The sequence below is a fragment of the Rhinolophus ferrumequinum genome, chromosome 23, assembly GCF_004115265.2.
Source record: "Rhinolophus ferrumequinum isolate MPI-CBG mRhiFer1 chromosome 23, mRhiFer1_v1.p, whole genome shotgun sequence".
Taxonomy (NCBI): domain Eukaryota; kingdom Metazoa; phylum Chordata; class Mammalia; order Chiroptera; family Rhinolophidae; genus Rhinolophus; species Rhinolophus ferrumequinum.
The window spans coordinates 40,402,082-40,425,345 of record NC_046306.1 but is presented as its reverse complement, the minus strand read 5'-3'; the positions used below and the strand labels follow the sequence as shown (position 1 = coordinate 40,425,345).

Genomic DNA, 23,264 nt, shown 5'->3' with positions numbered 1-23,264 from the left:
TCTTCTTTCTCAAGATTGCTTCGGCTATTTGTGGTTCTATACAAATTTTAGTACTGTTTGTTCTCTTTCTGTGAAAACTACCATTGGAATTTTGATAGAGATTGCATTGAATCTGTATATTGCTTTGGCTAGCATGGATATTTGAACAACATTAATTCTTCCAATCCATGAGCATGGAATATCTTTTCATTTATTTGTGTCTTCTTCAATTTCTTTTATTAATGTCTTACAGTTTTTAATATTCAAATCTTTTATCTTCTTGGTTAAATTTATTCCTAATTATTTTATTCTTTTTGATTCAACTGTAAAACTGTTCTCCTAATTTCTCTTTCTGATAGTTTGTTTTAGTGTAAAGGAATATAACAGATTTTTGTGTATTGATTTTGTATCCTGTAACTTTACTTAATTCATTTATTAGTTCGAACAGTTTTTTTCATGTAGTCTTTAGGGTTTTCTATACAAAATATCACGTCATCTATAAATAGTGACAGTTTTACTATTTCCTTTCCAATTTGGATAAGTTTTCTTTCTTTTTCTTGCCTAATTTCTCTGGCTAGGACTTCCAATATTACGTTGAATAAAAGTGGCAACAATGGAATCCTTGTCTTGTTCCTGATCGTAGAGAAAAAGCTTTCAGCTTTTCATCATTGAGTATGATGTTAGCTATGGATAGACAAACATTTCCTATGCAAGGCTCTAAGAATATCTTGGTTAAACAAACATGGAGCTTACAATCTAATTGGAGAGATGAATGCCAAAAAAATAATCTCACAGATAAGCAGAGGATTTCAGAAAGTAATGAATGCTGTGTAGAAAAGGAAGATACTACCTCGAGAGCCAGTGTATGTGGGGCCTAACCTGGTCGGAAGCTGGACCATCTGCTAGGAGCCCAGAAGGCACTATTAACAGGCAGGATGCTGCAAGGTGTTGATGTGGGGACATAATACTAACTTCAAAAGTGCTCTACTTCTGGTATGGTGGTATAACCCCCTCAGACTGATCCTGTCATTGATATAATTAAAATACAAAATATTACAATGCACAATATAATATTATATATGTTATAATAATATGTAATAATGTCAAAATACAAAACTATTACCTGAGGATTCTGATGAGTATTTAAAAGCAGGTAGATTGTATAGGGCAATAAAAACTCGGAGCAATGACCAACATGAGGGTAATTTCCCTTATCTTTGCAGCTTTTTTAAGGGGGTGAACTGTACTCACTTTATACACTGATAGAAGAATGGAGGTTATAAAGAAAAGAGTCAGTGAACTGGAAGCTATATCAATAGAAATTACCCAATTTGAAGAACAGAGAGAGAGGAACAAAAGAGATTGGAACAAATGGACAGAGCCTTAGAACTTCATGATACAACAACAAAAAAGTATAACAAATATGTAATTGGAGTCCCAGAAGGAGAGAAGAATGAGGCAAGAAATAATGACCACAAACTTGCTAAAATTTAGTGAAAGTCATAAATGTATAGATTCAGGGAGCTCAATGAACCCCAAAAAAGATAAATTCAAGAAAACCATGCTTTGAGACATAAACACCTCAAACCACACTTTGAGAATCTCCACAGCATGAAATTGCTGAAAACCAAAGATAAAGAGAAAATCTTGAAAGCATCTGGGGAAAATGACATCCTACATACACGGGAACAATTTGAATGACTGTAGATTTTTAAAATCAAAACTCATGGTTGTCAGAAGATGAAGAAACATCTTCAAAGTGCTAAAAAAGGAAAGAAAAAAACAAAAATCCTGCCAGCCCATGATTCTATAGCCAGTGGAACTATTATTCAATAATGAAGGCCAAAATAAAGATATTTTCAGATAGAGGAAAACTAGGCAATCTGTTGCCAGCAGATCTGCAATTATTTGTACATGCTACAGAAAGTTGTTCAGGCTGAAAGGAAATTAAATCAGAGGGAAACTTGGACTTTCAGAAATGAAGAAAGAGCAATAAAAATTGGAAAATATCTGGGTTAATATAAAAGTCTATTTTTCTTCTTAAGTGTCTAAAATATATATAACAGTCTAAAACAAAAATTACAATACTGTCTTGTTGGTTTTTGAATATGTGTAGGTATATACACATGATGACTATAACAAAACAGGATGTCCAAATAGTGGGGAGAAGGGACCTGTAGGGTTGCAAGGCTTTGATATTTTATGTGAAATAGTACAATATTAACTCTAACTAGAGTGCGATAGATTGCTGATGTATATTGTAATCCATAGAGCAACCACTAAAATATAAGATATAGCTCTAAAGCCAATTGACATAGAATATAAAAAAAGCTTGTACTTTTTAAAAGTAGGCAAGGGGGAACAGAATAACAAAAAGTAGAAAATACAAACAGTAAGCAAATAATAAAATGGTAGACCTGAATCTAACCATATGAATAATTACATTAAATATTAGTGGTCTAAACACTTCAATTAAGATGCAGAGATGATCAGAAAGGAAAAAAAAAGCATATGTTAGGAGGAATTCTAAGCTGGTCCCCAAGATTCCCACCCCTCCTTTTGAGTGTGGTGTGAACTGTGAATATGATGAGGTAATCACTAGATTAGATGATGTTATAAGGCACAGCTGACTTTAAGAAAGGGAGATTATGCTCAGTGGATGTGACCTATTCAGAAAAGCCCTTAAAAAGGGACCAGGCTTTTCCTGAAGAAGAGATTCAAAGTGTGAGGGAAATTTGACATGATGGAGATTCTCTGTTGCTCTCTTGAAGATGGAAGGAGCCATGTGGCAAGGAATGTGGATGGCCTGTAAGCATTGAGCCAGCAAAGAGACAGGGACCTCAGTCCTCAGGTACAAAAAACTAAATTCTACCACAACTCAGAGCTCCAGATAGAGTGCAGCCTGGGAGACACCTTGATTTTAGCCTTGAGATTACCTGAGCAGAGAAGCCAGCCACACCATGACATCTGACCTGCAGAACTATGAGCTAACAAATGGATATTGTTTCGGGCTGCTAAGTTTGTGCTAATTTTTTATGCAGCAATAAAAATACTAATATTTTTACTTTATGATACCTACAAGAGACACATTTTAGATATAAAGACACAGGTAAGTAGAAAGTAAGTGGATGAAAAAATACACCATGCAAACACTAAACATAAGAAGGATATCAAATAAAGTGGACTTTAATACAGAGACATTATCAAAGATAAATATGGACATTTCATAATGTTAAATGGCAAAATGCATGAAGACGATATATGAGGTGTGATCAAAAAATACAATGAATATTTAAATAAAAAAATTTATTACAGTAAAAGACACATTGCCATTAATCCCCCTCAAAATACTCCCTCTCACTTTGAACACACTTATCCCATCATTCTTGCCACTTTCTGAAGCAGTTCTGGAAGTCCTCTTTTGTGAGTGTCTTTAGTTGCACTGCCGTGACTGCCTCGATGTCCTGAATCGATTAAAAATGTTTTCCTTTTTGGTCATTTTGACTTTGGGGAAGAGCCAGAAGTCACATGGTACCAGATCCAGTGAAAAAGGTGGATGAGGACAGACTGTAATGTTTTTATTTGACAGAAATTGTCATATACCAGAAGTGATGTGTGACACATAGCATTGTCACGATGGAGGATGAAGTAAAGACACTCACGAAAGAGGATTTCCAAAACTGCTTCAGAAAGAGGCAAGAATGATGGGATAAGTGTGTTCAAAGTGAGGGGGAATCTTTTGAGGGGGATTAATGGCAATGTGTCTTTTATTGTAATAATTTTTTTAAATTCAAACATTCACCGTATCTTTTGATCGCGCCTTGTAAAAATTATAACTGCTCATGTGCTTAATAACAGTCCATCAAAAAAAGATAAAGCAAAAATTAACAGAATTAAAGGAAGAAACAGAAACTTCCACAATAATAGTGAGAGCTTTTGATAGCCCTCTTTGAGCAATTGATAGAACTAGACAAAAAATATCAGTAAAGACATAGAATTTTCAAAAGTCATTATCAACCTCTTTGAACTAACTGTTATTTATAGAACACGACACCCCAAAACCACAGACTACATATTCTTTATATGTCCACAAAGATAATCTATGTGCTGGGGCATAAAACAAGTTTGAGTAAATCTTAAAAGATTGAAATCATAAAGAATATGTGTCTCTGAACACAATGGCATTAAATTAGGAGTCAATACAAAATATGATATCTCGGAATAACACACTTTTAAATAATCTAAGAGTCAAAGAAGAAATCACAAGGGAGATTAGAAAACATTTTGAACTAAATGATAATGAAAATTCAATATATTAAAATTTATGGGATGCAGCTTAAATAGAAGAAAACTTATAGCTTTAAATACTTAAAATAAATCAATGACCTAAGGTTCTTAAGGAACTATATAAAGTAGGGCAAAGTAAATCCAAGGCAAGCAGAAGAAAGAAAATAACTATTAATAGCAGAAATCAATGAAAGAGAAAACTGACAGATAACAGAGAAAATTAACAAACTTAAAAAGCTGGTTCTATGAAAAAATCAATAGAACTGACAAATATCTAACTAGACAGAGAATGAGCGAGAGAGAGCGAACAATTCACCAATATAAGAAATGAAAGAGGGGTTATTACTATAGATCGTGGACTTCAAATAGATTATATATGAATATATGAAGAAGTTAATGGCAATAAATTTGATCAACTTAAATTAAGTGGACACATTTCTTAAAAAATACAACTTACCAACAGTGACATAAGGAGAAGCAAAAAATCTGAATAGCCGTATATCTAGTAAAGAAATTGAGTTCATTACCACTAACCTTCCTACAATATAAACTCTAGGCCCAGATGGTTTCACTATTTATCAAATTTTCAAGGAAGAAATAGTACCTATCTTACACAAACGTTTTCAGAAAATACAGGAGGAGGCAACACTGTCTAAATTATTTTATGAGCCTAGCATGGCCCAAATACCAAACACTTACAAGAACATTAAAAAAAACAAACAGAAAATTATAGATCAATATCCCTCACGAATATTGTTGCAAAATAGTTTCAAAAGTTCCTAAAACATATTAGCAAATCAAATTAAACAGTACATAGAAGGATAATACACCATGACTGACTAGGGTTTATTCCAGAAACGTACCAGTTCTGCCAGTTAAGTTCGCAAACTTGCCACCATGCATGGTAACCTTGGTATATTAGTGTGTCACAGCTGTGTTCGTGTTAACATGTGGTGGTATCTTGCTGAGTGGCGTTCATTATTGTTGTTGCGTGTTTTATGTGCTGTCTCCAGAATGTCTGAGCTTGAATTAGAGCAACGAACAACCATTATATTTCTTGTTAAACTTGGTAAGAGTGGAAGTGAAAGCGGGAACATGTTAATCCAAGTTTATGGAGATAATGTCATGAAGAAAACGGCAGTGTACAAATGGATTAAATGTTTTTCTGAGGGGAGAGAACACAGCGCTCATGAAGAGAGGTGGGGGTGGCCAGTAATGAACAGAACTGACGAAAGCATTGCAAAAATTTGTCAAATTGTGCATCAAAATCATCGGCTGACTGTGAGAAGCATAGCAGACCAAGTAAACATTGATAGAGAAACAGTTAGGAAAATCTTAACTGGAAATCTCAGCATGAGAAAGGTACACACAAAAATGGTCCCGAAGGAGCCCTCTAATGAACAAAGAGAATCGAAGTTTTCCAAGACCTTTTGGAGAGGCAAGACGATGTTTTGGGCCATATTATCATTGGTGATGAAATACGGGTTTACCAATACGATCTAAAACAAAGCGTCAAAGTGCACAATGGAAGTCAGCCAATTCTCCACGACCAAAAAAGTCCGTCAGTCCAAATCAAGACAGAAAATGATGTTGCTAACCTTTTTTGATATCAGAGGGATTATTCCTTATGAATTTGTACCAACTGGACAAATAGTTAACCAACTTTACTATTTGGAAGTGCTGAAAAGCCTGTGTGACAAAGTTAGAAGAAAACGACCTGAACTTTTCTCCAACAATTCATAACTCTCGCATCACAACAATGCATCAGATCACATGGCACTGTCTGTGAGGCAGCTTTTAGCCAGTGAGCAAATAACTGTATTGGAACACCCTCCTTACTCACCTGATCTGGCCCTCAATAACTTCTTTCTTTACCCGAATATAAAGGAAATATTGAAAAGAAGACATTTTGATGACATTCAGGACATCAAGGGTAATACAATGACAGCTCTGATGGTCTTTCCAGAAAGAGTTCCAAAATTGCTTTGAAGGGTGGTCTAGGCGCTGGTGTCAATGCACAGCTTCACAAGGGGAGTACTTTGAAGGTGACCATACTGACATTCAGCAATGAGGTGTGTACCACTTTTTCAAGGATGAGTTCGTGAACTTAATTGTCAGATCTCATAAGACTGGCTGAGAATTTTGAAAATCAAATATACCTTATCCATAGAATTAAGAAGATAAAAATACAATCTTTTTAATAAACGTACAAAATTCACTTGACAAAATTCAACAGTTATTCATGATAAATCTTCTGAACAAACTAGGAATGAAAAGTAACTTCCTCAATTTGGTAAAAGGCACCAAAGAAAAAACTCCACAGTTAACTTCATATTTAATGGTGAAAGCCTGAAAGTTTTCTTTTGAGATATGGAACAAGGTAAGGATGTCCACTTTTGCCACTTTTATTCAACATTGCACTGGAGGTCCTAGCCAGTGGAATAAAGCAAGTAAATGAAATAAAAAGTAAAAATATTGGACAGAAGTAAAGCTGTTCCCATTTGCAGATGGTATGTTTATATATCTAAGAAGCAACTACTAGAACTAATAAGTAAATTTAGCAATGTTTCTGTTTACAATGTTTATATACAAAATCAATTGCATTTTACATACTAGCAATGATTAGGTGGGAAACAAAATTTAAAAAACCCTGTTATAATAGCTCGTCTACTACACAAAAGAAGGTATACCAATGGTCAATAAGCACATGAAAAGATGCCCGACATCATTAATCAGCAAATATCAAATTAAAAACACAATGATGTCATACCCACATCATATCACATCCACTAGAATGGCTAAAATTAGAAAGACTGACAAACCAAGTGCTAAGAAGAATATGGAACTGAATCCTTACACATTGCTGGTGGAAACATTAAATGATACAGTCACTTTGGAAAGCAATATGGCAGCTTCTTAAAAAGGTAAACATACACTTACCGTATGACGTGGCAATTCTTTAGGTAATTGACTAAGAGAAATGAAAATATACCAGGGATACAAAAAAAAATATGAACAAGTGGACACTTTGGTCAACGTTGCTTAAGCAGTAGTTCGCCATAATTAGAAGTGTCTGGACGCTGATGGTAACCACTTTGAGCATCTCTTGTAACTGCAGGAGTCAAACATGACTTGTATTCATCTTTTGTTATCGGTATATATTGAGTATTACAATTTTAATACAGTTTTCCTTTCTTAAAATGTGTATACATTTTTTTGCACCATCTGTATGTTTCCACAAAGATGTGTACAAGAATGTGCATAGCAAGTGAATGAACAAATTGTGGTGTATCCATACAGTGGAATACTACTCAGCAATAAAAAGGAATGAACTATTAACGATACATGGTATGTTTCAAATGAATCTCAGTATCATTATGCTGAGTGAAAGATTCCAAACATAAAATAGTGTATAATGTATAATGCCAGTTATATAAATTCTAGTTTTAACAGGTGCATATACTTGTGACACCGTCTGTTTCAGTTTCCTAGGCCTGCTGTAACAAACTAACGCAAATTGGGAGGCTTAAAACAGCAGGAATTTATTGTCGCACAGTTCTGGAGACTAGATGTCTGAAATCAAAGTGTTGTCAGGACCATGCCCTCTTCTAAGGCTCTAGGGAAGATCTCTTCTCTGCCTCTTCTTAGCTTCTGGTGGTTTCCAGCGATCCTTGCCTCGTAACCAACACACCTTCAATGACTTGCAGCTACCATCACTCCAGGCTCTGTCGCCACCATAATAAGTGTGGCCTTCTTTGTCTTGTGTCTCCTCTGTGTCATCAAATCTTTCCCTTCATATAAGGGCACCAGTCATTAGATTTAGGCGCACCTTAATCCAGTATGACCTTCTCTTTACTTGATTACATCTGCAAAGACCCTATTTCCAAATAAGTTCATATTTGCTGGTACTGGGGGTTAGGACTCCAAGATCTTTATGGAAGACATAATTTGAGCAGTAACACCATCAAAACAGTAAAGATCATGAATATACTCATCCTCACCAAAAGTTTTCAATGTTCCAAGAGAGATGATGCCCAACACAAGCAGCCGGAGGGATAAATACACTGACTTCTCCCCTCTTTCCATGTCTAAACCCCTGCCAGTACCTACTGTTGGGTTAGCACAGATGGAAGTCAGAGAGCAGCCAAGACTGGGAAATGTCTTCTGCAGAGGCCATTCCTTGGTGTGCAGAGAGGAGTACGGGAAGAAGGAGACTGGACCTGACGGCGGACAGCCAATGTCTAATCCTGATCGCTTTACGATGAAGTTTTAGCAGGAAGGTGTGTTGGATCAGTTGAGAGTATTTGCAATGTCTTTGCCATGATTCCAGTTCTGATCTGAACAGGGAAGTAAAGGCCAGAGGGGGCTGCTAGAGAACCTGTACTCAACTGGATATTCGGAGAAGTTTTCTCAGGCTTCTGCTTCCTAAAGGAGGTATGTGTTCACCTCCAGAGGTTCCCTAGGATAAACTTGACACATCTCCCAGGACGGTCATTTTTGGGGGAGGAGGGGAAATTTGGGTGAAAACATTTTGATTTTTTCTATCTTAAATAGGTGTTTTGTAGATGATGTCACTTTTATATTAAAATAAGATGAACGCTTTCTGTCTTTTTCACTGCTGTGTCCCTCATACTTAGGACAGAGCCTGAGACCTAATAGGTGTTCAATAAATATTTGTGGGATGAATGAATTACTAAAGAGCAGAATCCAAAATTTCCATGGATTATCAGGATAAAATGAAAGATTCCACAGAAATGGCGATAGTGGTTTGCTTTGAGCCCCTGTCTAGACTCTGGGGGGACGAGGGTCACCTTAGGGGCATTTGGGTGAGAAGCCCTGACCTTAGGTTGACCATCCCCTTCTCCTAGGTAAGGGATTGCTATAAACTCCCACCTACTGACCCCAACCAGTTTGCCCAGTAGATGTTGCTGGCATTCTTTACCACAACTGCGATCATATATCCTTGACTTAGGCAGCTCCAATATCCATACTGGTCCAGGTCTCCCCTCTGAGTAGGGATCTCCTGACTCTTCATTAGATTGGCTGGCCCCTTCCCTCTCTCTCTCCCTGCTGGCCTCTGCTAATCTCCTGAACTGGCAACTCTGAGGATACAGGTTGTAAGGTGAGCTGCTACACATACCCCCTCCAAAAAAAATTTCAGAAGATACTCTCTCTATATGTTCTAAGTCTCTATTTCATGAAGAAACACTCACTATTGCTGTTTTCAGAATCTTAAGAGGTTAACAGCAGCACAGACTTAGGGGCCCGCTGACCTAGGTTGGGATCCACACATCACTGACCTGGAGCCACGATGTTCTCATCTGTGAAACAGGGATGCTTCCCTTTACAGAGCTGTTGTGAGGAGGTGACAGAATGCTCTCCAAGCTTCCAGCACTGTGCCTGGGACATGGTAAGCTCTCAGTGTTGGCACTCTTCAACACTGAGAAGACATTCCCTCCCCTTAAATATGGGAATAAGAGGCAAGGTCTAATTCCCTCCTCTTGAATATGGGCCAGCCTTAGTGACTTGCCTCTAGTGAATAGAATGTGCTAGAAGTAATGCCGGTTGGCTAGGTAGGCCAAGAAAGGTGATACAGTTCCTCCCTCTTTCTCTCTCCACTTGCTCTTAGAACCAAGGCACCTTGCTAAGAGGAAGCCCAGTCACATGAAGGGACCATTTATACGTGTCCTGGACAAAATATGAGGTCTGACAATTAAGTTCGTGAACTTGTTGCAATGATGTTGCTGACCTTTTTTGATACCAGGGGGATTATTCATTATGAATTTGTACCAACTGGACAAACAGTTAACCAAGTTTACTATTTGGAAGTGCTGAAAAGGCTGCATGAAAAAGTTAGACAACCTGAACTTTTTGCCAATAATTCATGGCTCTTGCATCACGACAACGCACCAGCTCACACAGCACTGTCTGTGAGGGAGTTTTTAGCCAGTGAACAAATAACTGTATTGCAACATCCTCCCTACTCACCTGATCAGGCCCCCAATGTCTTCTTTCTTTACCCGAAGATAAAGGAAAGATTGAAAGGAAGACATTTTGATGACATTCAGGACATCAAGGGTAATACGATGACAGCTCTGATGGCCATTCCAGAAAAAGAGTTCCAAAACTGCTTTGAAGGGTGGACTAGGCACTGGCATTGGTGCATAGCTTTCCAAGGGGAGTACTTCGAAGGTGACCATAGTGATATTCAGCAATAAGGTATGTAGCACGTTTTCTAGGATGAGTTCATGAACTTAATTTTCCAACCTTGTAGTGTGCTCAGTGCTATCCTGGAAATAAAAACACCACCCACTACGGGAATGCAGAGGAAGAACAAGCAAGTTGGCTCTAAAAGTCAGAGACAGAAAGATACTTAAAAGCACTTAAAGAATGTAAAGAATGAGATAGTCTTTGTAAAGTATCTGGAGCATGCCTGAATTCCTGGCCCAACAAATAGTGGCACAAAGGAGGTCTGACAATGAAGTTCGAGAACTTATTGCAACAATGTTGCCAACCTTTTTTGATATCAGAGGGATTATTCATTATGAATTTGTACCAACTGTTTAAACATTTAACCAAGTCTACTATTTGGAAGTGCTGAAAAGGCAGCATGAAAAAGTTAGATGACCTGAACTTTTTGCCATGGCTCTTGCATCACGACAATGCACAGCTCACACGGCACTGTCTGTGAGGGAGTTTTTAGCCAGTAAACAAATAAATGTATTGAAACACTCTCCCTACTCACCTGATCTGGCCCCCAATAACTTCTTTCTTTACCTGAAGATAAAGGAAATATTGAAGGGAAGACATTTTGATGACATTCAGGACATCAAGGGTAATACGATGACAGCTCTGATGGTCTTTCCAGAAAGAGTTCCATAATTGCTTTGAAGGGTGGACTAGGTTCTGGTGTTGGTGCACAGCTTCCCAAGGGGAGGACTTCAAAGGTGACCGTATTGATATCTAGCAATGAGGTATGTAGCACTTTTTCTAGGATGAGTTCGCGCACTTAATTGTGTGACTCTTATCAACTGAAATTGATCTAGCATCAATAGCCAGACATGTGTGTGAACATGCCTTCTAGATGATTCCAGCCCCACCCATTGTCTGACTTCAACCACATGAGATACCTCAAGTGAGAACTGCCCAGCTGAGCCCAGTCAAACCGCAGGACCAGGAGAGATAATAATAAATGATTGTTGTTTTATGCCACTAAGTTTGGGGTGGCTTGTTACTCAACAATAGATAGATAACCTGAACAGTTAGAAAACAAAACCTGAAATCGTGACTATAAATTCACCACCCACCATCTTTCAGACTCCAGGTCCCTGGAAGGTGACTGCTCTCCAGCAACAGCGAGTGAGGTTCACAGCACCTACTTACCGAGCATGGAAGTTTAAAAGGCTTGGTCGGTGTGGTGAAGCTGGCGCTGTGAATGGGGTCTGGGTTTTGGCCGTCGTTCCACTGAGCCAGGAGCGCCTCCTGGTAAATGGTAACCCCTGCTGCTCGGAGTGCATCCTCCACTGCACTTTCCACCGAGTAGTTGTTGATACAGGTGATGGTAGAGGTGGGCGGGGGCTGCACCAGGTAGATGGAGGAGCCCTTCATGCCAAGGTTTAAGAGTACCTCCACTGTGGTGTAAGTGTCAATTGTATCCCCATAGACAATGACATTCCCTAGAAAAGGGGGAAAATGCTAAGATTTACAGCTAAATCTTAGTGAAACAACAACAACAACAACAACAACCTTATTAGTCAAATGCTAATAATGCTGAATTGCTCCCTGTAACCCTCTCCTTTTTCAGCAGCAGGAAGCCAGACGTGTTACCTAGCAACGGCGACCAAGATAATTTAGTAAAGAACTGGCACAAAACATCCCACAAAGTATAGTCAAGTACCTTTAACTCAGAAGTAGGACATTCATTTATGTTCCTATAATTTGAAAGTTGAAATTATGCTAAATGAAACTGTCTAGAAGAAAACCTTTTATTTTGTTTTGTTCCCTCTTTGTCACACTTATTACAGAAAAAAAAATTACTACACTTTGCAATATACACAAGTTCTTCCTAAGTGAGGAAAAGGACAATGGTAAAAAAATATTCATGTACATGATGGTACGGATATTTTAATATTTAAATGTTCAACCTCCTTGATTCCAAGGAAATTTTTCCTTTTTTGAGAACTAAAGACTAGAACATTCTGCTTTCAATGGTTAATTTTTATAAAGATTCAAATTGTGATTTTTAGAATTTACTGTGTCATGACCAAGCAAAAAGGATCAAAGGGTATTCTTTTGGTAAGTAGAAATAAAACCACAAAGTAATCTTGGACGACTTCCTCTGTGAAAGAGCATTTTAATGGTAGCAGTCTATACTATTTGTTTCTTAAAAAAATACTACAGAAGTAATTATATATGCTATTCTACTAAATTTCATCATTTTAAAGATCAACGAATGAAATGTATTATATGCTATTTATATGCTATTTTTGACACTGAATTGTCGTTTTTAACTTTTCACGAAGAAACTGCTATAGACTCACTTTTCAGGCAAGCTGTAACAATTTACCACAAAATGATAGATTCACTGAATCTCACTTTTTTTTCTCCTGTTTACAAAATAGTATGAAAAGGAATTTTACAAAGCAAAATAAATGACAAGTGTATTTATTCAATTAGATTGACTAAATTATGCAAAAATCTCTTTCAGTCCAAAATTGAAAGGTGTAATGGCTCGTCTTGCTTAGAAAAAAAGGAACTAGAATAACTTTCAGATTGCTTCTCTGAGGGTTAACAGCATCTAAAAAGTTCTCCCATACTTCCTGTTGTTCAAATATGGAGTACCAACAGGGCACTGAAACCAGGGGGTAGAGTCCTTCCTTCCTGCCTTCACTAGGATGCTCCAATTCTGTGGCTGCGATTCTCTCTCCTATTCATACACTCCAATGCAACATTCCTTGGTGAGCTGCATTTTCCTTGGGTAAAAGAGCCAACATTTCGCTTAAAATAGTGAGGCTCCCACCTACTATGAAACATGAATCCTGGTGTATGGCATAACAAAGAGTCCGCCTGACAGGAAAGCCAAAACTTGAATCTCAAACTGTCAAAGGTTTAAGGTCTTCTGCTCTTTTAAAATGTGCATTCTGAAAGAATATTCATTTTTAGTGAAACAAATTTGAGTGTTGAGGCCCCATGCAACTCAGAGTTTAATATTTTTCCAGTCTCCTGCATATTAGCTTTTAGTAACTATACTGTGAGATGAGCCTTTTCATTATAGGCTCATGGAAGCCCAGTCAATGCAATGTTGCTGGGGTTTGGAAAGCAAGTGTTGCCCATAGATTGATTGTAAGCAGCTGGAAAGGATGATGCTTCTCAATTCAAATGGTAACACATTTTATAAAATTTATAATGTTTAAATTAGATGTGTATTTATAAATATTCTAACTTCTAAATAGTTTTGTCTGCCTTTAAGTTTAATGCCCCCACCCCAAATATGGGACTTTGGTTATCCTAACAGTCAGCTATTGTCACAATAATGCTGCATAACAAATTACCCCTAAAACTCAATGTCAAACAACAACAAGCCTGTTGTAGGATGGCTCACACATCTGTGGGCTGGCTGATGTCAGCTGATCTGGCTCCAAGTTGTGGTTGGGATCAGGTATGCACCATGTGTCTTTCATCCTCAATGGGCCGACAGATACCCGAGCCATGTTCTGTTTATGGAGAAATGCACGAGCACAGGAGGGCAAGCACAACTACTCATGCATTTATTAAGCCACTCCTTACATTACACCCTCTAATGTCCTATTTACCAAAGCAAGTCCCATGGCCATGCCCACGGTCAAGGAAGCAGGAAAGGGGATATTTGCTGAACAATAGTCCAAACCATCACAGTCATATTGGGCATATAGTAAATAAATGCCTGTATGATTTCATCTAAAAATTTTCATTTAAACATGTTTTATTTGCTTACTTAGTTATATTTCTCTCATTACCTATAAAATACAGTAGAATCTCATAATATAACTTGTTACTAATAAGAACATCTAAGGGTCAAATTACATCTCTTCACAAATATGATAAGAACTGATGCAACAAAATCAGTCTGTTATTCTTTACCAGTTTGATCTCTTGCCTTTTAAATTTCCCCATTCTGTGGGGGATTGTTCTTTTCATTATCTTTGTGCAGTTGTGAGTTTTTTCTGCATCATTTTTCACTTTTACTTTGTAAAGAATTTTTAGATTCAATGAATGTTTATCTTGTGACTCCTGTACACCAGGCACAAAGCAAGGCACTTTTATACACAATCCATTGTTGTTAGTACCATTGCTCTTATCATCGTCATCATCAGTAATAATAACATTTAGAGCTGTTAACGATCACACTGGATTAACTTAGATGTGCATAAATAATTTTTTCATAAGCTAATAGCAAAAATATAAGCATAGAGATAATTCATAGAATAACCAATATCTTATATTTTGGCAGGCTCCCTAGAAAAAAACTGGTAGACAAACACTGTGATTATTCTTTTTGGGACAAATCAACCTAGGCATAGAAATGATTACTTCTATTTATTGGAGTAATTTTGGGGTAGAACGAGTGTTTTTGAAGCCACCCTGTTGAGAACTCACCACAGCCTGTGGTGGTGCGTGGGCCGCAGCAGATGGTCCAGCCTCCAGCCAGGTGAGGCCCCAGGAGGTCCTTGGTGGTCTCTACTTTTCCTTTCCTGCATTTACCACAGTCTCCACTTAACTGGTTTATCTGTGAACGACTTCAAGTTCACCCTGCCCACCATGTTATCCCTGGAGCTTTACACAATGCCTGGCCTACAGTTGGTGTGAAAACATGTCTCCTGACTGAATGCACAGATGAATGTTTGAGGTTTATCAGATTGCTGATCATAAGCTAACTGGGCATTTCTTTTGTGCCTTCAAAATATTGATCGCAGAACTACCTCCTTGTGGCCAGATTTTCCTACTACATATTTCTACTTGGTATTCACTGTTAAGTTGGCACTGTAAGAAATATCCAACCAGAGGGTCGGTTGTACAGCTGAGCTCTGTAAGATACAAACACATTCCCCTTAACAGTGTTAGGTCTTCTTACTGGTCTCCATTTTAGCTCACAAAATCCTACCTAATTCTAAATATAACCTAAATCATGTGTGCCTTGGGTTACACTTATATGCAACACAGCAGTATAAAGTAATACTCTTGCCATATCATTGGGGTTTAAACCCAAGGAAATAAGAATGTTTTATGTGGAAGTTAACAGTTATATAAATATCATGTTGTGACAGTTGGGTCAGTTTTTGGCTGAATCAAGGAGGGGACATAGGAAGTAAGGAAATGGAGAGAAAGGGGGTAAGAGATAGAAGAACAAGAGAGTGCCTCAGGAAAACAGATTTTCTTCAGTTGCTGGGTAAGAGTTAAAAGAAAGAAAGAGTTTAAAAGTGAAAGAAAGTGGTTGTGGGGTGAGAGGTGGGGTGGATTAAATAAGTGGTAAGTGAATAACAACAGTGAAAAGGGCTTTGCCTAAGGGAGACCTTCAGTTTGACAGTCTTGTCCCAGTCAGAGCGTATGAGACGGGATGGATGGGGTCCCGTTGGTGCAGAACAGCTTGATGGCAGTACAGAGGAGGTGAGGCAACCCCAGGTTATGTGGGACCTGGGACATACATTTATTTACAGCATGTTTTTGGTAAGTCAGACAACTTCAATTGGCTAAAGATTAATGTCATCAAAGTATTTCCACCATGGAGTCTTTGCAAACATGTAGAAGGAGGTAACACATGGAAGGGGCTTTTATCACATAATCAGGATACACCCACACCCACACACACTCTTTTGAAGTTTTGAAGTTTTATGCATATATGGAAGAAATAGAATGCGAAAACTGAAGGTTTCCCCTGGATATAAGTTTTATGCTAAAATATCTGGGCACTGTCTTCTTTGCCACTCAGTTTATTTAATGGAAACGAAATGACCAGTTTTTGCACTTGATCTGATAGGTGACAGAGGTAAAACGGTGGGCTGCCCTACTTTGAAATGGCAGATGATTAACTGATGATTAGAACAGTCTGGGTGAATTTTCAATAAAGGATAATGGAATATAACCGTAGCAGTTCCATGGAAGGCCAATCTTTGTTCCTCCTTTTAGGGAATAAATTATGCATCACTAAGATTACAGATCTGAAACGGGAAGCCGAGAGCAAAGGAGGGTGCCAATAAAAGAGTACTGTGTGAAAGCTCCTCAAATGAAAGTTGGCAAGAAGAAGCACTAGGTCATTCTCCACTGCAAACCCGCTGCAGCCTTGAGAAGAAATGTGCGAGGATGCTTTCCAGAGGAAAGAGGGCTTCAGTGTTGACAGCCCAGCTGGGGGAAAAGAGAGGGAACGTGGTGATTCATATCACTAACTCAGACTGGAAAAAAAAGAAAAAGAAAGAAAAACACTGCGACTTGCCATTTAAAATGTTGGCATAAATGTAAAGGTGCTCTTTTTGCTTTTGAAAACTCTTCTAAGGTATAAATGAATACACTAGTAACTTTGTGTCCACCAAAATAAGGCAATCACATTTTTACATTCCACTAGTATAATGACCCCAGGTTTAGGAGGGTCTTCAATTTATCTTGATCAGGGGGAAAAGATGCCAGTTTCATCATTGGTTCCTGGAAGAGGTAAATAATGGTTTCAGGAGCTTGAAAACTCACTAATATCTAAAAGTAACATGACTATAGGAATGAAATGCTAAATCGAGCTCCCTATTAAGTTAAAATATATATATATAGTACATAGTGTTAATTTTTTTAATCATAGATTTGCCCTAAGAGTAATGGAACAACCTTTTTAACAAACCATTTCAATAGAGGCCAAAAAAGGCATTTTTTTCTTTTGAACTGAGTGCTTTAATTTTAATTACGTGGAGAACATGCTTTGCTGTCATTTTATTGTCATGCTCAATAGTCTAAAGGTGGAGGATTCTCCAAGAAGAAAACCATGAATTGAAAAGAAGAAAAGGAAAGGATTTCCTGATCTGGTAGTCTGGACATGGAATCACATCTCAATAGTTTAAGAAATAAATTTGAGGTTTATGCACACAGATATTAATATGAAATTTCCTTCATAGTTATTATATTTTTAAGGCCAGAGAAAAGGTCTTTTTGCACTTCAAAAGAGACCAATAGAGTGGTTATGTATGACCTCATTCATCCTCAGAACAGGCCTATACATTGTATTATGTTCCCTAGAAAGCACAGAGAGGTTAAGTAACGAGCTTCAGATCACACAGCAAGTAGATGTTTCAGCAGGACTCACACCTGCCAACTCTGATTTCAGGACCAGCACTCTCGCCACTACACTATATTTGCAGGTGGATGTGTAACACATTCCTAAAAAAAAATCTGCTATTTTATCAGTATAACTAACTTTAGCAAATAACTAGATAATGAAAGAATTTTAAATAGATATCATAGAATATTCATAAATTATGAAATAAACTTTAAAAACATCATGTCCAGAAATAGACCAGAAATGATGCTCTTTTTTATTTTTCATAAGTCAAAGCATAAGATTTCTATGACCTAAACCTGACCTGTCCCATTTTGTTCTGCCAAATAAAAAAGGAAAAATATATTAGATATAACATAACAAAGGATTTGTTTAATGATTCATGCACTGGAATTTTAATGTTATACTTTTCCTACAAACATGATTTTAATAAGGCAGTAAACTGTATTTAGCTAAAGATGAAAATGATCCATTTCGGGCCATTAAGGCAGTTTTTTTTTTTTTAAACTACTTCTATTCTACTTTTCATTTTCATGGAAAATACAGAGGTAATAGCAGATGAATTTCAATTAGTTTCAATTAATGCCATAAACTGTTATAATGTATTAAGTTGCTCGGTTCTATGTGAACCCTGGTCTGAACCCTCCAGGTTTCGTTTGCAATTGAAAGCTGTGTTTGCAGCCACTATGGAAGGCAGTGTGGGGGTTCCTCAAAAAATGACGAATAGAATTACCGTATGACCCAGCAATCCCTCTCCTGGGTATCTACCCAAAAAACCTGAAAACATTTATCCATACGGACACGTGTGCTCCAATGTTCATTGCAGCTTTATTTACGGTGGCCAAGACATGGAAACAACCAAAATGTCCTTCCATAGATGAATGGATAAAGAAGTTGTGGTATATATACACAGTGGAATACTATTCGGCAGTAAGAAAAGATGAAATAGGAGCATTTGTGACAGCATGGATGGATCTTGAGTTTATAATGCTAAGCGAAATAAGTCAGACAGAAAAAGTAGAGAACCGTATGATTTCACTGATATGTGGTATATAAACCAAAAACAACAAAAGAACAAGACAAACAAATGAGAAACAAAAATTCATAGACACAGACAATAGTTTAATGGTTACCAGAGGGTAAGTGGGGAGGGGTGTGGGAGATGAGGGTAAAGGGGGACCAAATATATGGTGATGGAAGGAGAACTGACTCTGGGTGGTGAACACACAATGGGATTTATAGATGATGTATTACAGAATTGCACACCTGGAATCTATGTAACTTTACTAACAATTGTCACCCCAATAATCTTTAATTTAAAAAAAAAAAAAGAAAGAAAGCAGTGTTTGAGCTGGTGACGTCAGCTATTCTGCAAGATACCAGAACATTTCTAATAGGTTAGGATAATTTACATCTGTAAACCCATCCAACTCTAGTGTCCAGGAAACCATCTCCTTCACACTGGACTAATTCCATCCCAGAACCATTGTTTCTCCTGTGGAAGGAGAGGAAAGTGTGATAAAACAGCGACAGGGGGGACAGTGATGAGGTTTTGGGGTGTTTTCAATGGATGGCAATTCAGAGGACAGCCAGCCTCTTCCAAGTGACCATCCATGTTTCTGCTCCCCAGCATCCACCCACTGAACAATCCCTCCACTGACCTCAGCAAACAAGCCCCTCCCCTTCAGTCCATGTGCTTCAGCAAGATAAAGCGTGGTGTTTTCCAGGATTTGGAAATTCCCAGATGGACATCTCATTATAGCCAATGAGACACAGGAGATTTTTTTCTCAGGCTCTTGTGGGAGGGGCCCTGTCCTTGGCTGCCCCCTGCCAACCTTACCCTGAACTGTAGAGAAAGGGCAAAATTAGCCCTGAGGGAGCAAAAGCTAACTCTCATGAAAAACATCCACATTCTTCCTGATGTTATTAAAGTGACATGAAGAGGAAACAAGAACTGATGGGTGGTAATGGACAAAGGAAGGCAGCAGCCGTAACTCCTTATTTTTCATGATGTGCTCAACTTCTAGTTTCTAGCTTCAAATACCATCATTCCATGACTGACTTGGAAATAAGCCAGAAGTGGCTATGCCAACCCTTACCTGTGTGGACAAAAAAGGGGCTAGATAACTAACCTGACAAGCTCAGGGGAGGCCAGCATGGTGTGCCCTACAAACTCAGAGACTGAAATTAACCACATACGATGGTCTGAACATAAAAATTCCTAACTAAAAGTGGGTCATGGCGGGTAGTCACATCCTAGGCCTGTAGCTTCCTTGATAAAAGTCAATCTTTACCTTAAGTGAGCCTGTCTATTATCTTTTTGCATCTAGGATAACATACTCATGGAGTGTCAGAGAAATCCCCCTTTCCTGGACCCCTCAGGGCACAGCCCACCGCACCAGAGCACCAGACCGCAGAACCCCTCATTGTTACGTATTTCCCCAAATACCATCTCTTTGTGCTGTCTCTTACTATCCTATACCCACCAATGTAAAAGAAGTGTCTCTCCATTTTACTTTTTATCCAATCTTGGAGATTTCCCAGATTTGCTTTCTCCCATCCACTTAATCTACCACCAATGGATTTCATGTAACCCACCTCACGTCTCCTCCTTTGGTTCTAATGTATAAGATAAGCTGCAAGACTGCCATTCTCCAGAGCATTTGCTCAATCCACTAAGATTTTGCTTCCTAGCAACTGTTATCAGTTTGGCTCAAATAAACTCATTAAATGTCTCTAAAGTTTTGGATGTTTCTTAAGTTGACAACTGTATGCCCTGCCAACCCATCTCCAACTGGCCACTGTGGTCTTCTCTAACCCATCTTACTAGATCCCTTTCTCTCTACTGGATGGGTGCTACAGATGGAAGGCTCATCTTCCTACGGTGCTGTTTTGTACACTGGTCATCCCCTTTCACTAGTTCCCCACGCCCTGAAAAGCAATCAGTTAAACCTGGACTTGGCTGGACCCTGAGGTCCTGCCCCTCCACCTTCACCTCCCTCTGCTGTCCTTCAAGAGTTGGCCCAGCCCAAGTTCTCAAGTTGTTGAGCCATTGTCTTTTGGACACAAATCAAACCCCCCCACCTCTCTCTGTTTGCTTATCCTGCCTTTTTAAGTCTGAGATCAAATCCTCCTTTCTCGGGAAGTGTTCTCCGAACTTCACAGTCTCTAGGACTCTCATTAAGACCAGGTGCCTCTCTGCAAGCAGACTGGCACCTGGTGCTCAAGGATCCCCATCTTTCGTGTAGAGACTGTGTCCTTGGCTGCACTATCACCAGGACAGCAGGGGCTCATACTCCGGAGAAGCTTCAGTGTGCAGCAACAACTCCACCACATGTAGTAGTAATAGTAACGCTAATAGCCTGTATTATTAAACTCATACAGACAGAAAACTGTAATACCAAGTCCTGATGCAAATATGAAAATACTTTGACAAGTTTTAAACTAGTTTGCTATATATATTACAGACTCTCTCTCTCTCTCTCTCTCTATATATATATATCTTCTAACTTTGCACAAAGGTTCCAGACCCATTTGGTTTTATGGGTGGTTCCTATTCAACTTTTAGGTTACACAAAATATTTCAGACTCCAGAAAAATATGGAAAGCCTCGTAAAACCACTTTGTGGGACTAACATACCCTTGATTCCAAAAACTTGACAAGTAAAGCATAAAAGAGAAAACTACAGGCCAATTTCATATGTGAATTTAGATGCAAATAGCGTATAAAATATTAGCAAATTGAATTTAGCTACGTATTGAACCTCATTTGATACCAATTTATTATTATTATTATTTTAAATTAGTTTCAGGTATACAAAACAATGTAATAGTTAGACATTTACACCCCTCACAAAGTGATAACCCTCCTCCCCCAATCTGCTACCCCTCTGACATCGTATATAGCTGTTACAATTCCATATGGTGTACTCCACATCCTGTGACTACATATATATTAAATTATAGTTGACATACAATATCATTCAGCTTCCGCTTCAGGGGTACAGTGCAGTGGTCAAGCAACTACACTGTCCATGAAGTGGTCTCCCTAATAAGACAAGTGTCCATCAGATACCCTACAAAATCTTTACAACATTAACCAATTTTTAATTTTTAATGTAATAAATTAGTAACTTTTTAATGCAGTAAATGTAGTAACTTGACAAAATGTCAACTAATACTTAAATCTTCCACCAAAAATCAGAATAAATTATATTTAATTATAATATATTAATTATATTAACTGATATAATTACATTATATTTAAATAAATACACTAAATAAATTAATATGTTTAATTTTACATATTAATCCCCACATTCTGGGCACTTAGTGATTTTTACATCCCTGAACTGAATGAATCCATGGTCTGGGTTAGATCCCAGCTCTCCACGCGTGGTTGTATAACCCAACCAAGTCATTGACCCTCCCTTGCTTTAGGTAAAATAAAGCGGCTGCACTGTCATCTCCAGAACTTGACTGCTAGGTTTCAATTAAGGATAAACAAGTAGCCAGGCCCTGTTCTGGTTGTTTTATTAGTCCAACAATTTTAATTTAATCCAAGCAATAGAGAGGACGATGCTTGAGTAAACACTTTTGAGTGGCAGAGGCATTTGTACAAATGTTTTACACTCTCATTTTGATTCAAAAAGTGGCATGCAACTTGAATATGTGTGTTTGTGGGAAGGACTGTGCAGAAACACCAAGAAAGAGAACAATGGATTGCAAAAGAAGAAAAGAGCCCTTCTGACACAGGCAGATCTTTCTTTTTCTTCGTAGATCTTTCCAGCTTCACAAAAGGAGACATATTTTCCATATAATTGCTAAACATATTTGCTTATTAAATTATTCTTTAATTAGTTAATGATTTTAGCCATGCTTTGCTCTTCGGATATTCATTTTGTGTAATAAAATAATTATAGATAATTAAACTATCTCAAGCCTTTTCCTTTCCCTCAGCAAACATGCTGGGTATCCAAAAATGACAACAAGTTGTAAATTAATCTGGAAAACAAAGCATGACAGATGAATGATTTAGTTGGAATTAATTAGGCACTAATTATATACTGGAACTAGACGAAGAATGAGACTCATTATAAAAATAAAACACAATTCTGAAAAGATGCGGTTCCCAACATTCTTACCTTCTATGATGATGGAGTTGTTCCTTATCCACGTCAGGGCCTTCAAGCAATCTTCTTCATCATTCAGAGTGAAATGATTGCAAGGAACTTTACCAGTGTATCGCTGCTTACTGCTGTTTGGAATCTCTCTGTTTGTCAGGAGTTGACTAATATCAGCCCCTGTAGGGCATGGAACCTGAAGTATGTTACAGAGAAATGCTTGTTTTAGTGGTAACAGGTGAAACGCTGATACAGTAATAAATAAATAAATAAATACATAATTTAATTAATTAAAATAAACAGCAATATCCAATATAGGCATGTCTTTTTCTGTCTTCAGATGCAATCAAGTTTTAATTGAAACAAACAAACAAAGAGAATGATCACTTGGAGCTAATTCTTAGAAGGAGTTGCTCTGGTTATATGATGCTATGTTACACATTATTCCAAATGTCAGTGGCTTACAAATTCTGAAGGTAATTCAGAAAGGGCAAGGTCGGGGACAGTTTGGATCTGGTCTACGATGTTGGAAGCCTCCAAGGCTTCAAGTGGAAGACCTGGAGGCTGGGGGTGACTTCATAGCT

At 37.9% G+C, this 23,264-nt stretch overlaps 1 protein-coding gene across 5 annotated transcripts in view; it reads right to left on the bottom strand.

Moving 5' to 3' along the window:
• The window catches only part of CFAP61 (cilia and flagella associated protein 61), a 336,449-nt gene that overhangs the window by 74,150 nt on the left and 239,035 nt on the right, over window positions 1-23,264 (bottom strand). For all 5 annotated transcript variants that reach the window (XM_033094245.1, XM_033094247.1, XM_033094246.1 and 2 more), the window contains 2 exons: window positions 22,702-22,876; window positions 11,650-11,942 (listed from right to left, as the gene is read on the bottom strand). In XM_033094245.1, coding sequence (XP_032950136.1) covers window positions 11,650-11,942; window positions 22,702-22,876 — 468 coding nt within the window. The remainder of the gene's footprint in view (window positions 1-11,649; window positions 11,943-22,701; window positions 22,877-23,264) is intronic.